The sequence below is a fragment of the Penicillium crustosum genome (assembly GCF_028827405.1).
Source record: "Penicillium crustosum strain IBT 35664 chromosome Unknown utg000001l_segment0_segment0, whole genome shotgun sequence".
Classification (NCBI taxonomy): Eukaryota; Fungi; Ascomycota; class Eurotiomycetes; order Eurotiales; family Aspergillaceae; genus Penicillium; species Penicillium crustosum.
Genome location: NW_026623122.1, coordinates 8,257,325 through 8,272,342, shown reverse-complemented (window position 1 = coordinate 8,272,342; position 15,018 = coordinate 8,257,325). Strand labels below are relative to the sequence as shown.

At 44.7% G+C, this 15,018-nt stretch overlaps 6 protein-coding genes across 6 annotated transcripts; 4 read left to right on the top strand and 2 right to left on the bottom strand.

Annotated features, from left to right (window-relative positions):
* Window positions 1-3,769: 3,769 nt before the first annotated feature.
* On the bottom strand, window positions 3,770-4,570 carry N7487_003059 (Major facilitator superfamily domain general substrate transporter; the record flags this gene model as incomplete). The annotated part of the gene is made up of 1 exon (XM_056870806.1): window positions 3,770-4,570. The coding sequence occupies one exon, from the start codon at window positions 4,568-4,570 to the stop codon at window positions 3,770-3,772; it is 801 nt and encodes a 266-aa protein (XP_056735590.1).
* A 1,221-nt stretch (window positions 4,571-5,791) lies between these two features.
* Window positions 5,792-6,396, top strand: N7487_003058 (uncharacterized protein; the record flags this gene model as incomplete). Its single annotated transcript, XM_056870805.1, has 2 exons — window positions 5,792-6,197; window positions 6,359-6,396. 2 exons carry the CDS (start codon window positions 5,792-5,794, stop codon window positions 6,394-6,396), a joined length of 444 nt encoding a protein of 147 aa, XP_056735589.1.
* A 432-nt stretch (window positions 6,397-6,828) lies between these two features.
* Window positions 6,829-7,844, top strand: N7487_003057 (uncharacterized protein; the record flags this gene model as incomplete). The annotated part of the gene is made up of 2 exons (XM_056870804.1): window positions 6,829-6,878; window positions 6,938-7,844. The coding sequence occupies 2 exons, from the start codon at window positions 6,829-6,831 to the stop codon at window positions 7,842-7,844; spliced, it is 957 nt and encodes a 318-aa protein (XP_056735588.1).
* A 702-nt stretch (window positions 7,845-8,546) lies between these two features.
* On the bottom strand, window positions 8,547-12,203 carry N7487_003056 (ABC transporter transmembrane domain type 1; the record flags this gene model as incomplete). Its single annotated transcript, XM_056870803.1, has 9 exons — window positions 8,547-8,982; window positions 9,046-9,624; window positions 9,951-10,022; window positions 10,072-10,195; window positions 10,252-10,587; window positions 10,686-10,848; window positions 10,917-11,608; window positions 11,666-11,899; window positions 11,969-12,203. 9 exons carry the CDS (start codon window positions 12,201-12,203, stop codon window positions 8,547-8,549), a joined length of 2,871 nt encoding a protein of 956 aa, XP_056735587.1.
* Window positions 12,204-12,514: 311 nt separating this feature from the next.
* N7487_003055 (uncharacterized protein) lies at window positions 12,515-12,787 on the top strand (the record flags this gene model as incomplete). The annotated part of the gene is made up of 1 exon (XM_056870802.1): window positions 12,515-12,787. One exon carries the CDS (start codon window positions 12,515-12,517, stop codon window positions 12,785-12,787), a length of 273 nt encoding a protein of 90 aa, XP_056735586.1.
* Window positions 12,788-14,592: 1,805 nt separating this feature from the next.
* Window positions 14,593-14,871, top strand: N7487_003054 (uncharacterized protein; the record flags this gene model as incomplete). Its single annotated transcript, XM_056870801.1, has 1 exon — window positions 14,593-14,871. The coding sequence occupies one exon, from the start codon at window positions 14,593-14,595 to the stop codon at window positions 14,869-14,871; it is 279 nt and encodes a 92-aa protein (XP_056735585.1).
* Window positions 14,872-15,018: the final 147 nt, after the last annotated feature.

The window sequence follows — 15,018 nt, the reverse complement described above, 5'->3', positions numbered from 1 at the left end:
TATTATCAGTTGTTACCGCTAGTACTCGGTTAGCGATTTAGTGCTTTTATAGGATCTAGATAACTACGTCCCCGAGGTTCACGCTAGTATAAGATCTAGAAATTAGCTCAAACCTAAGTAGGACCTTATAATACTCCTATTCCTAGTCTAGAAAGTATCCTATAATAGCTATAAATATATACTTAAATAGTGAAGTCTAGCAGTTAAGCGCAATCGATATTTTTGTACCAGATAGCAGCTATTATAGTATCTCTTGTTAATACTCTATAACGAAACCCCGGAGGCGGTCACGAATTACCTTTCTTAATAGAACGCTCGGTAGTGTAGGTACTAGCCGTACGTAGGAAATAAGATTATAGAATTCTTAGTGCTCGATAAAGAGAAAGGGTAAATATAATATAGTGATTAGGTTTAGAATCTTCTGTTCCTATATTTATTAGGTAAAGAGAGGCGCTAGTCTTCTCTCGGCCTAAAATATAGTGAATTTATTATTAGTATTAATATTAGACTGCGCCAAAACCCGAGAATGGGTAAGAGAAGTCGACCCGCAACCCGAACCCGCAAACCCGATGGGTAGACTCGACCAACCCGCAACCCGCCCCGCAACCCGCGCGGGTAACCCGCGCGGGTTCCCGCAAAAACCCGCGGCTGCATAATTTTCCCAATTAAGCCATGGCGAAGTGTATAAAAATGCTGATTTATACTAATAAAATACAGTAATCTACGGCGGTTTTGTTTATACGTCTAAGGCACCCTTCGACTACTGCTATTTCTGACCGCGGTCAGAAATTATCTATGCATTGAAAACTCCCTTCAGACTACTGCTATCTCTAACCGCGGTCAGAAATTATCTATACATTGAAAACTCCCTTCAGACTACTACTATCTCTGACCGCGGTCAGAAATAGTATAGGCAAAGTGGCTTTTCACGCATAAGTAATTTCTGACAGCCGTTAGAAATAGTAGTGGTATATTGGAATTAGAGCGGGCTGTAGGAGCTTTTACCCCCTTGAGGTGAAAAGGAAATACAACAAGATACAGGTAAGAAATGCATAATTTATGTAGATACGACTCTTCCTATGTTTGCACTGTTTAGTAACCCGCATGGGTAACCCGCAAACCCGCGCGGGTTACCCAAACAAACCCGAAACCCATTGCGGGTTATGAAAGTCGACCCGAAACCCGACCCATTTGCGGGTTGGGTTTTTTCGGGTTTGCGGGTTTGCGGGTTTTGGCGCAGTCTAATTAATATTGAGTATAGGCTATTTCGAATATACCGCGTCGCTAAGTAGTTGCTAGATATTACCCTTCTTTGTAATTCGCTATCGATATCTTAGCCTATTAAGATACTTCTACATCGATAAGTTTCTAGTATAATTTGTAGCTGGATACGTAAGAACTGTACGGTACCGATTATATATAACGCTAGGCTTTCTATCTTTAGTATATATAACTTGTTGAAACCTAGTCTAGTAGTCTACGCGACGGCTGACCTCTTAGTTTAGCCGCTTCTTCTTACTAAAATCAGTTTGAAGCCACTACTTAACGAATTCCGCGGATATATCGGTAGTAAAGACGATATACTCGTTAATACTATCTGGCTTAATTCGCGTAAGGGTATCTAGGGCCCGAGGTCCTATACGAGATCGGACTTAGTTATCTAGAAGGTCTAGAAGGTCTAGAACTAAATCAAACTAGCTTTCGCGTTAGTATAGCGTATCGTTAGGGGTAAGATACTGTAGCGCGTCTAGCGGTAACCCTTCGAAGCTAGATGATACGTAGCCGTAGCCGTCGGTAATCTGAGATATAATAACTTTAGTAAACCAGTATAACTTAGGGAAGATAATAAGGAACTCACTAGTTATTCTGTAGAAGTTACGGGGTCTTCTTAGGGTTAGACTGCGACATCGCCCGTCCATGGGCACCTAGGAGGTGCCCATCGCCCGTCCACGGTGGGCCTTGGGCTATTTGGATTTTCGAGTGCCCGTCCATAACGCCCAAGGCCCACGGGCATGCCCACGGCGGGCATGCCCACGATGCCCACCATTATATAAAGTTGTCTTAAATATATATAAAAATTAGATATATAGTAAATTATAGTATATATATTAATATATATCTTATTAAAAATCCGGAATTATGATTGTAAATATATAAAAAATATAAATTTAGTTGAAATATTTTGAAATCTGTCAATTAAAATCACGTGTTGCGCTAATTTTGCTTACTAAAAAGGCCCACGGGCGCCCACGGTGTCCATGGACAATGGGCCCTAAGGGTAGGGCCCGTCCATGGGCGTATTGATAGTGCCCATCGCCCGCTTACATAAGGCCCGTGGGCACTGCCCACCCGCCCGTCCATGGGCGATGTCGCAGTCTACTTAGGGTATCTATTTATCCCTATTCTATAATACTTAAATTGATATATCAACTTTTATAAAGCCCTATCTATATCTGATTCGCTAGTATAGTGGATTACTATAGAAACGAACCTTAATAAACCTCAACGAACCTCAATAAACCTCAACGAACCTTAACGAACCTTAATAAACCTCAATAAATCTCAACGAACCTTAACGAGAACCTTAATGTAGGAAAAATAGAATGTCTAAGTCTAACAATTGGGACATTTAATCCGGATTCACGGTATATCTAGACTAATTAATATGAATTCTAAAAGACAAAGTAATAGAAGAAGATATAATAGTTTGAATAATATTAAAATAAGGGGAATTAAACTGTATCTTTATAGTTTTCTTAAAGAACTGTAGTTCTACTAATAAAGATACACATACTTTACAGTATCTGCGATATATATATCTACAACTTTACATGCTATTTTATCGATGACCTCTATTGACCACCCACCACGTCGATATCATCGGATATTACCTATAATTTATAGGTGACCACGCCTCCTATTTACTTTTTAATGACTATATCTTTATAATTCATTATATTGATAGAGTATTCAGTGGAAAGTCTATAGTTTAACGGAACAGCTGTAAAAAACAGAGATGAATCATCAATTTTATCCAGCCAAAAGAGGAAAGGCGTCAAGAAATTATGTATATGCAGGTTCATGCGGGTCGATGGAGGTTGAACCTCAAAGAACCTCTGGAGGTTAATGGGCGGTTGGAGGTTAGTAAGGTTGGAACCTCACCTCAAGAGGTGAGGTTCGAGGTTCCGGGGTAGGGACCCATGCGGAGGTTCAAAGCCAGGTCTAGGCTCAACCTCCAAATTCTTGGCATATTTATACTGTCCAGGGCCCATTTAGGGGCCTATTAACCCGCAGTAGGTTTCTATTTAGGCCTATAGCCTACAGGTAGGCCTAAACGAAGGTAGGGCCCAAAGCCCACCTCATTTGTGGGCTGGGTTGGGATGGGCTATGGGCTTCATGGGCTTTGCGGAGCTCTAACCACCAGCGACTTCTCACTGTTGTATTTTTTTTGTTCACCAGCTATTTTGTTTTGCTTCGTCGTTATAATTTAAATGGCCTTATTGAATGAGAAAAATTGCAAGCGTCTATTTCTTGGCTTTGGATAATAGATAGTTAAGTGGAAGAGATTAATAATAGGTGCTTGATAACTACAGCACTGGAGGGTCAAAAGTACGTTCTTTATTAGTTGCTGCTTACGCCCGGGCTGTGATTGGGATGAATAATCGCCTTCACCACGCAACGTTAGTTATGCTTTCCCAACGCTTCCACGACTTTACGCATTCCCATCTCCATCTCTGTCTTATCTACCATGTCTTTTCCGCATGTTGCATCATCTCATGACACCCACGGGCAGCCCAAACGGAGAAAAGTGCGCAAAGGCACCCACAGTTGCTGGGAATGCAAGCGCCGGAAGATGAAATGTAGATTCGATCCACGCATTGCGAGTATCTCTTGTAACGGTTGTCGACGACGTGGCTCCCCCTGTATCAGTCAGGAATTTCTCGAGGATCTCGAAAATGTTCTTACGAATATTGGAACCACCAGTGGTGAAGGCGCTTCCTTTGATGGAACTCGTTCTCCCACACCCGGTGCAAGGATAGCATCTAGGTGCCGATGAGAAGCGATGGTTTCTCGGCGGGGCGACGTAGTTGATAACGATGAGGGTGCCTCCGAGGACACCAGATGCTCCCCAACCTTGAATAGCACGTCCAATGATGACGGACACTTTATTCTGTGCTGCTGCTGCTACAATGCTGCCCACCAAAAATATACCCACCCCGCTGAGATAAACCCACTTCACGTTAAGGTACTTGAACAGCTTTCCCCGGAGTGGCGAGGTCGAGGCCGCGAGGAAGAACGTCGCGCATCCATACCAGCCCACATCGTTGAGTTTTCGGAAATCGTTGGTGATTTTGGGAATTGCGGTTGCGATGATACCAATCTCCAGAGAGACAAGTAGGGTTCTCACGAAGATCGTGAATATGATGAGGACGAGTCGGATGCCAGTCGCATAGTCGGGAGGGATCTCGTCAAGGTCTTTTTGCCCTTGCGGACTACCAATACTCAAGCCGGGCAGGCTTTTGTCCAGCTCAGCTTTCTTGCTGTTCTTGAGATCTGAACCGTCTGCCATCATTCAAGTTGTTGGATACTTTGCAACACAACATCCCGTCAAAGGGTACAGGCATCGCAATTTATAGTTTTGAGCTCTCAGAAATATACGTTGAAGCCATCTAGATGACAAAAACATCACGTAAGGAAGCCTGTGATTGACACGGTCGAACGGTCGAGCGAGACATTTCGACCGCCGCGTTTTGTATATAAATATTGGCAATGGAGCTAGTCACCTGGTCGAATCTAACCCTAAAATTGCCAAGACATTTAGTAGCATTCGTCCGCCGTGTCCCGCCACACACGGGTGGACAAGGCCGTATCACTAATTGACAATACCATTAATAATGCTCCTTCTGCACCTTAGATCGACAGGTCTTCGGTTGGTTCGACCGTGACCCTGTAGGATTACATAGGTACCTAGGAAGCATGCCGCAATCGACAGCAGTACCTAAGTTTGCCAAAATTAGTAAACAGGTAAGTAAATAAGCGGCCATGAACAGCCGGGATTGCAGCTATTTGTTGTTAAGAGTTCATATAAAGAGATACCGTTAATTATAAGCTCAATGTAACCTTGTATATAAACATTCTTTCTAAGTTCCTGAAGCAATCTCTCTTCAAAAGAATAAGTAATATATAAATAAGCACTATTTCTTTTTCACTTCTCTACTCCTGTCATATAGCCCCTCTCTCAATATACGCAAATTGATACACTGAGCACAGTCTGAACAGCAGCATCTAAATGAACGAAATACGCTTATTGAACCAAGCACCGTCAAAATAGGGGCTCCCGACATACAGAAATTTACCGTAGATTATCCACAACTTGCTTACGTTTTCAATCCTTCTTCTATTATGCTAGATTTCTAGCCGTATTTCAGAAGCCATCTCTCAGTGCAAATCGACTACTAGCAATACTCGTCATTCTCGCCACGACTAAACACTTGTGCCTGTGCTATTTTGTTTGCCCAATTAGTACTATCTATTGTTCCGAATATGCTCCTAACTTTTGTCTCTATAACTTGGTGCGCACTATTCTGCAAACCATTTTTAGCCGCATGCATAAAATCAGCTGACGCATTTTCCGCCCCATTTCCCCATTTCCCCTGTTTTCCCTATTTCTACCCGGCCCCTTTCTCTTAGCCTCGTCCTTCAACTGTTCATTATTCCTTCTTGAAGTTTAAGGCATTCTAGCTCACTTCGGTTATTTTTTATCCGATTGTGACTGCCAAATTCATACATGATGGCTGAAATCCTCGGTGCCACAGCCAGCGCTATCAGTCTTTTCACATTATTAGAACAAATTGTCCAAAGCATAGACAGGCTAAAAGCCGTACGCTCATTTATGAAAAATGCTGCCACAGAGTTTCAAGAATTCATTGATGATATTGAGCTTGTGCAGATCATTTTGGTAAGACTAAGGCCAGAAATGCTGGAAGCTATCAATCTTCCCTCTATGGAGAGACGTCTGCGTGCCTTTCAGAGAGACCTGGATGCTCTTGCATATAAAATGCACAAGTTCAAGAATCAAACCACAAACGGAAGGCTGGCAATTATGAAACTTGCCTTGAAAAAAGATATTTTCCAAGTCCAGAAGCAACACCTGGATAGCATCAAGACGACAATGATGCTCCTTCAGCAAACGTACTGTAGGTCAGTTTCTCAATAATCATGTCGTTAATTTTTCAATATTCTAGACGGTAAATCTTCAATCGACGTGCAACTAACTTTTTACGTTACAATTTAAGCACCTCCATACGTGAACTGAAGCAAAAGGTTGATTCCTCTATCATATCGAGATCCCCTATAGCTCGACCCGAACGGTGTCAGAGTTTCGAACAGTGGTAAAGGACCACACCATAGAGCATATGTTTATTTTGCTTACACTTCATAATAGGCCAAGAATACCAAGTGAAAAGCACAACCAAGAATCAAAACGACACAAAATCAACCGAGGAAGATTCCGTTTTCGCACACCGCTCGTTTTCTTCGATAAACTCTGGACATTCGACATATTCCAGAGTTTTTCGACCTGGAATTTCACTATTCAAGTCAATAATGTCTTACCATTAAATTCCGAGATCTTCAGACTTTGTCGACAAGGCAGAGTCGAAGAAATCCAGAAACTATTCACGAATCGTCTCGCATCTCCCTTCGATTGCAATTGTTATGGAGAAGGGTTGTTGCATGTAGGTCTTAAATCACCGTTTACTTTTGCTTTTGGCTTATAATCAAAATTATTAGCTAGCCTCTCAATTTGGTCAATTGGCGGTTTGTCAAATGCTATTGGAGAATGGGGCCGATCCAGGCCAAAGAAATAAATGGGGAGCGTGAGTATTTCTGAACTTAAACCTTTCCCACTTCGAAGCTGTCTGCTAATTGATGCTAGTACTCCCCTCGGCAAAGTAAACGCAGCAGCTAGAGCATGGATTGAGCACCCAGAAAAAGTCCCTTTATTCCTCGAATTGTACAGACTCTTTGTTCGTGAGTTCGGAGACGAGCTGTTTGAAGATCTTGATAACAGGTGGCCATCAACATCCGGCTTTCAGGGGCCCCCTGAGGCATTCTCTTTAATTCAGGAGGTCTCTTTCAACTCATATTCAGATCTGCCCGTTGATTTCCGGTTTAAGCAGGCAATGACCATTGACAACTGGTGGGTGAGTGGTGCCAGCCCAACTATACTTCGAATGGCGATGGGCGGTGATCATATTGACCATAGCGCCTACTTTCTCGAGGATGAAAACGGAGAAACTCTGCTATACAGGATTGCCCAGGGTATGGCCGTTGACTTCTCTGAAAGAAAAAACAGCAATATGCCGAAGTGGCGTGAGCTGCTTTCTGGTGCAATCACGGCATATGCCGACCCATGTCATTTGTCCTCTAAGTACAAACGGACGAGTACGCCTCTAACCACATTTCTACGATACTCCACCAAGAATTGGGCAGAAATCAAACGAGCGAAATATATATTTGACTCCACTATCCAATTCTGGGTATCGGAGCTTCAGTTGGCTGGCGTTGATTTAGCAGAGTATGGGGCGAAGGAGAAATCACTACATATGTCTGGCGTTATTGACCTGGAGCTCAGTATATACGTTGGGCTTGAAAATTCTGGCCCAGCATATGATCCTGACCTAGGTGAATATCTTTTATTTCGTATCCTATCGCTCGAATTTGGTCCAAGACCAGAAGAGTGGAAACTATGGGTCTCTAATCCGGTAGATGAACTGGCGTGGGAATTCTGGGAACTGGTTGAGAGGGGAGAGCAAGTTATGCCAGGTACTTGGATAGATTAGCCACATGTAGGGCCGTTGGCCCTGCTTCTCAATGTGATGTTCTTAGTAGCTACATGAGAATCGTGCGTTGTCGGTTAATGGGTTACTGCTACGTATTATGCATCTGGCCTATGGTTGAGTCTGATATCTTTCTCATAAATTATTTTGACGATAATGAACTTTTATACTGCAGAGTGCAATGCCCCTATTGATTCGCACTCTACGAATCAGCCATAATCTCCATACGAGACATTACCGATTTGCTTGTTGTTAATTCAACTCGATCCTTGCGTAACGAGAAACAGAGACCTGTCACCAGAGCTTACTTGCTGCCAGTAAATACCATTGATATATATATAGCCTGAAAAAGGAATCCTGTGAACTAAAGATCATCTACTAGTAGACGGCTCTTGGAAAGCCAAATATAGCTTCTGTAGGTCCGAGTCCCTCTGCAGCAACACTTCAGCTCTATCGCACTCCACAAGTTCCCCATGTTTGAGCAAAATCACCCGGTCGAACCAATGAATATAACGATGCCGATGTACCACCGATATGATAGTTTGTTGAGAGAATTCCTTCTCGATAATGTCCTGCATGATTGCCTCCGTTTCCCAATCGACGCTGACACAAGAAAATAATTAGTTTCTAGCTCAATGGAAACCCAGAGATCCATAATTTAATAGAACGATATTAGCGCATACCTGCTTGTAGCCTCATCTAAGATCAACAGAGAACTTTTTTTATCAGGGCCCGAGACAAGGCAAGCAATTGCCTCTGTCCGACCGACCAGTCCGCAGTAGAGAACTCCATATCCAAGCCCCCTTTGGCGTGAACTCGATCCCAGAGGCCCACCTTATCAATGGCACGGACCAGTTCCGCATCGATCACGCACTGGCGAGGATCGAGATTGAAGCGGAGGGTGCCTGGCATAAAAAATGGGTCTTGGGGGACAACGTTGATGCGCGAGCGGATTGTGCTTCTCGGGATTTCGGTGAGGTTCCTGCCGTCTATTTCTATCCGTCCGGACTGAATGTCAAGCATCTGGAGCATCGCCATGATAAGTGATGTTTTTCCACTACCGGATGATCCGCAAATGGCAATTTTCTCCCCCGGCTTGATGGTAAGGGTAAGACTTTTCAGGATCGGAGTAGTTGAGTGGCTACCTAGCTTAGCTTTTGTACATATAACAAAGATAGTCCCACTAAAGCGAGATGATACATACTCATATCCAGCAGTCACCTCTGTGAATTTTACCTCACCATAGCAAGGCCAGTTATGCGGTAGTTGAGGAGCAATTGAAGATGCGATACCGCGTTCTTCCGATGGGGTATCTTCTATAAAGCGCTGGACGCGCGTGACGGCCCCGATAGAGGTTTCAGTCATAGTCCACATCTTAAGGGCATTTGCTAAGGTTTGATTTAGTGTCAGTAAAATGTTGAGTGCAACCCCAATGGATGCTGCATTAAATCGATCTTTTAGGGATGTGACCATGGCGATTAGAATGACTGCGATCGCTCCAACAGTCAAATCCAAAACCAGAATCAGCCATTGCTGGATACTGTAAAGCATGTATACCGGTCGTTGCGATCGGTTTAATAGGGAGTGGCTTTTCTCTCGCAGCTGGAGCCCCCAGTTGAAGGCTCGGATGCTTGATATGCCGTGGATGGTCTCGAGAAAGTGTGTGTACAGAGGTGCTTTGGCCTCGATGTCTAGCAATCGGACCTGTCGGGATGTGCGCAGATAATATGACTGAATGAAGAATAGAACCACACCCAAGAGTGGGACCGAGGCTGCCAGGTATCTACCAATGGCACAAATGATAATAATGTTGATAAAAACATAAATGACATCTGCCGAGTGAGTGAGCCCCAGCATCTTGATATCGGGGAAGAGTTAGTACTAGTTACGCAGTTCACAGCATATATCGGCAGCATCATATCAATAAGTTCCAAATCTTGACTGAACCTGTCTCAGATGTGTCAGAAACAACGGAGGCAGAAGATTGTGAAATTAACAATACCTATTCGTTATTGAACCAGTGTCCACACTTTGGTAGAAGCTAATCGATGCCCTGCGGTAGTAAATATAAGTATGACAATGTATGGATGTTGGACTATGATAGCTCACCTAAGCGCTGTTTTGAGAAGATCGGAATGCAAATTCAGCGAAGTATTGTTAAGGGCTGGAACAAAAAGCAACCTGCGATCTCCGGTCAGCTCTGAAAAAAAATCGTATCTAAGACACGTACCAGCAGCCAGTTACGAGACTCAGAAATGCCAACCCAAATATCAATCCGTAAACACCGAGATACATCCCCAGCTGCTTGTTAGGTTGCTCTTCATTTGCTTCAACCCACCATTGAATCCATAATGCTAGAAGAAGTTAGTTTTTCTTTCTTCTAACCAATGTGACCCAAAACCAGACAGACTTTGAAAGCTGGAGCAGAACGCCTCAATAATAGTGAAGGCCAAAAAGGAGACCAAAATTCCGTATCCTGCGCTCCGAAAGTAGTATGTGTACACGGGCCAATTTCCGTTCCGTTTAACACGCATGGCCCTTTTTTTGTCGGCGGTTTGCACAGCATTGCTGGTACGATCTTTGTTTTCGACAACCGTGAGGTGGAAGTTTGATTTCTCCGCCGTTGCAAGGGGAGGATTCGCCGCTGGCTTCTGATCCTTTGAGATAATCCCTGGATTCCTAGATTGTATTTCACTGTATGACCCCGAAGCTGTGATCTTTCTCTCATCTATAGTCACAATTTCATCTGCATGGAGTAGCAACTGATCTATAAGTTCTCTTAGAGCTGATCCTTGATCGCGTCGCAACAGGGATTACCCGCCCTCAGGGCATCTCAAGACGTACCTGTACTCATAGCGAGAATAACAGATATCCCCGCTTTTCTAAAGTGGCCGTCTTTGCCTAACAGCTGGTTCGAGATAAAAGCAATATTTGTTGAGTCGAGCCCGCTGAATATATTGTCCAGGATCACAACGTCAAGCCTAGAGTAGACTGCCCGGGCTAGCGCCTAGAGATAAGAAGAAAGGACTCATCAGTACGTGCAAAGATAGTTGCATGTTATGCAGAATGACTCACAATTCGCTGCTTTTGGCCTCCACTAAGTGAGATGCCGCCGCTTCCAGCTAGATGCATGTCACCTTCCACAAGAGCCCTGAGGTCCTGTTGCAGGCCACAAGCCTCGCATGTGAAGTCATACCATGCTTGGTCAAATTCCAGGAATCCGATGATATTGGCCCGGATGGTATCATTCGTGATCCACGGGATCTGTGGACAATAGGCCGCTCTTGAGAACGAGGCTGTTCTGGAACCATCTTTAACCATGTGCTGACTGAGGATGCTCTCAATCAGAGTTGACTTTCCACATCCAACAGGACCGACGATCATCGTAATGCCCTGACGAATATTGAGGGTCAGATGGCGGAGCACGGGATCTTTGTCTGAGGACCATGCTATGTCTGCATCTTGGAATGAGATCAAAAATGGACAGAACTTTTCAGATGACGGGACAGGCTGAGCCTCATCTTCATACTTTGCGGGTGAAGGGGTGCATTTCGCACAATATGCTTCAATCCGGTCAAAGCAAGCGATAGCTTGCCATAGTGCGGGCATGACTTGGCAAAATATGAGTAGGGGATTGGTGAGAAGAGAAATCAAAGCAAGGGATGTGAATGCCTGAGCAGAGAGAATTGACCCATCGTGTCGCACAGCAGATATTATTGCGTAGATTGTGAACGTAGCGAAGGGAGCGAAGACAACAGGCACGTTCGCTGAATTCAACGTCAGTCCATGTCCAAGTGGCCCTCTCATGTGTTTCGGGTACTCACAGAGCGCAACCTGCCATATCAACAACTTCCGGAAAGTGACTGAAGTTTTCACTTCAATTTCACGCAGACGTGACACCAGCGGTAAAATGACATCGCCAAGCCCGAGCATTTGTACAGCCTTCATGCTGCCTAACGTGTTTGCTGTCACTTCCAGTCGCTTTTGTACTCGCTCGATCCATTGCTTTTGCGCCTGCCCAGATAGGCTTGACACTGGGACCATTCCTGCCACGGATGCTGCAGATAAAGCTTAGCTATTTCTCTTGGGCCAATATATCTGTCAAAATCAGATGGGGGAATTGTTACCCAGTGAGGTGACAAGAGGTATAAAGCAGGCAACCCCGATCTCGCGCTCTAATAACCAAATCGCGATCCCCACTTCTATAATAGACGCCCATGCCTCATGCAAGTTTTTCAAGTTAGCCACTATCCGTTCAACATCGGTACCCATCAATGTAATAGCCGCGGAATCAGTCAAATCAGCCGCAGTCATGTCGATGGTCTGGTCATAGATCATAGAAATAAGACCAGATCGCATCATGGTAAGTAAACGGTATGTCTGGCGCCAGTATACGGCTTTGGAGATCTTTTTGCGACCGTTAGCGAGACATGCTATATTCGCAGTACTGAATGTATACCCACCGCCAACCCCAGATATACTAGAATATACGCGCCTATGAGTCCAGTTCCGTAAAACTTAGGCTCTGACGCCGATGAGTCTCCGATATATTTCAGAGTTGCTGTGATCAGAAAAGGCTGCGTAAAGGTAAAGCAGCTGTAGGCCAGACGTGGGGGGATCGCGGAGATATAAGCCCATCCGTATGCACAAAACACAGCTTTGACTAAGCGATAATGACCGTTTTGACTTGCAAAGTCCCAAGACTGTCGAAGTTTACCGCCAGAGCATTGCCCTTGAAGATTCGTGTCAACCTCCGGAATATTCTCGACTTCGAGAGCTTCTTTATACCCTTTCTGGAGGAATGGCAGTACCCAGATAAAGAAGCTTCGGCTCCAAAACCCGACCTTTCCTTCATCGGTACTGCTATAGTGGTGGGAGTTCAGAATATTAATTTTTGGAACGGACTCAAGGGCTACAACCGCCACCGTCAAAAGGAAGCTGGCTAGCGAGAGATATCGACAGACTTCAACGGATGGGATTTGCCATAGTGAGCGCAGCTGAGGCAGTCTGCAAATGCTAGACGCCGAGAAATAGAGGACGAGGAGATCCGAGGGTCTCACAGATCGCTGGTCCTCTACGAAGGAGGTGTATGACGCTGCAAATGTTGCTATGATGTTGAGTATGGCTGCTAGTAAGGAAGCCTGGGTATGAAGCACCGATTTTTGAACTTGAAAAGCCGCAAACAGAACCTGAAGAACAAATAACACGGCGATAAGGCACTGCTTGAGGTCAGCCACAGTTGGGGAAGGTATAACGAGGGACCTTTACTAGCTTGCAGACCGCTAATCTGTATGAGGTGATTTTGACTGGTTCGTGCCAAAGAAACCAAAGCCGTATAGGTAAAAGTATTAAGAGAATTGCGGCTGGTAGAGATGTGAAAAATATGTCTTCAAATAAGAGCGTAAAGTCAAAGGCACGACAATCGATGCTGACGCGAGGGCCGAGGCGATTGTCGGACAAGCACAAGCTGGTTGCCATTAATACTTTGCGAGGTATGTTGTGTGTCCGAGTAAATTTGATTGTATTCGAGGAAGATTACTTGGTTCTATGGGATACAGTGCCGAATTATAAATACTAAAATAGATAGCTACTACCTCTAGGACTGACTCGGAGCAACCGCAATCAATTGCCTATTTAGGAAACATCTGTTGTTGAACTCCGAAAGACGCATACCCTCTTTATTCCGATCAAATACTTTTATCGATGTAATGACTTACCCTTAGACATAAGGCCTTTTGAGTCTAGACCTCGCCAACAGGTTGCGGGTTGAGGTTTACATAGCACCTTTTCTGTTTGCAGGTTTTGTCAAGGCCTATATTCAGCGACTATGTTTTCTCCGAGATTTCTTGTAGGTACTATGCACACTAAATCGTGAGGCCTACAGGATGATTTTGTCGGAGAAGTTGGCAATGTCGATATTAACAGCGGGCCTTCTACCATATACAACTATGTACATGGTGATCAGGGAGTTCGGAAAAAGGCACGCATTATATACAGGATTAATTCCCCACGAAATCCGCGTGAATAGTAATGCTCACCGCGTGGCGAAAGAGATCAGAGAATAAATTATAGAAAATTTTCAGGCTCCTAATTCTTACGAGGTCTGGCCTTGCTCGTGATGATGTTCGTGCTCATGTCCATCTTTGACCTCATTAATTCCTGAACTCATCATCACGGGCACCTCCAAAAGCTGTCTGTGAAACATCGTCGGGTTCATAACCAGCCGCCTGCAATGCCGCGCATGAGCGACACTATCGAACCTCCGTTCCATTACCACCCCCGTTTCCCTCATTCGTATATACTTTTCCCAGTAGAACATGCAGTGTGCAATATGCCAGTCTCTCAGGCTCCAGAAACTACCTTTGCTGTCTCCAAGAAGTGCAACCTGTGCCTTTCCAATCGGGATGGTTCCGTTTGCATCTGCATAGTAGGGCCAGGACCCATCGGAGTTCGGACCCGATCGGTCGAACTCCGCCGTCAGTTCGTCGTCCCGGCAGTGAGGCGGTAGCCAAGCTGTAGCCAGTGAATCGTACACACAATGCTTAGAAAGAGCTTCTTGGACGCTGCTCCCACAGTCACATAGGTTCATTGTAGGCCCCAGGGTTTCGGGTCTGTATACGTCGGGTTTGGGTGAAGGCAGTCCAATCAGGCGAAAAGCTTGAAGGCAGATGGACATAAATCCCCAAGAAGCTAGGAGAACTGTTGTAATTCGGATTGCCGCACTCAAGCATCGGCTGTGGCGTCGATCGGAATGGTACAGCGGCAGTTGATCGGTGGGTTTGATACATTCTTCGTCACGAATGATGTCGGCAGAGGGAGGTCTGCCCTTAGGAAGAAAAGGCATCTCCATCAAGTCCATCTGGGATGGTACGGTGCACAACGTGTTTACAACCGCGAGAAGGCGATTGGATCGCTGTGGTTACATCAAGTTCTGTCCCAAGGACAGACTATTATCAAGGGCAACAGCAAGCAAGCTTTCGAAGCCAAAAAACAAACAAACAAACACTTTGGCTTTGTGCAAGAGTTCTGAATATAGTAGCAATCAGCAATCAGCGCGATAATGCGTCGTTCTTAAGGGTTCTCACTGCTCAAAGCTTCTGTGGCACACTCACCTAGGTCTGCTTCTCTTTCGCCGGAATCAGACTTGGAATCTTAATACAGTGCGAGTGTACTCATA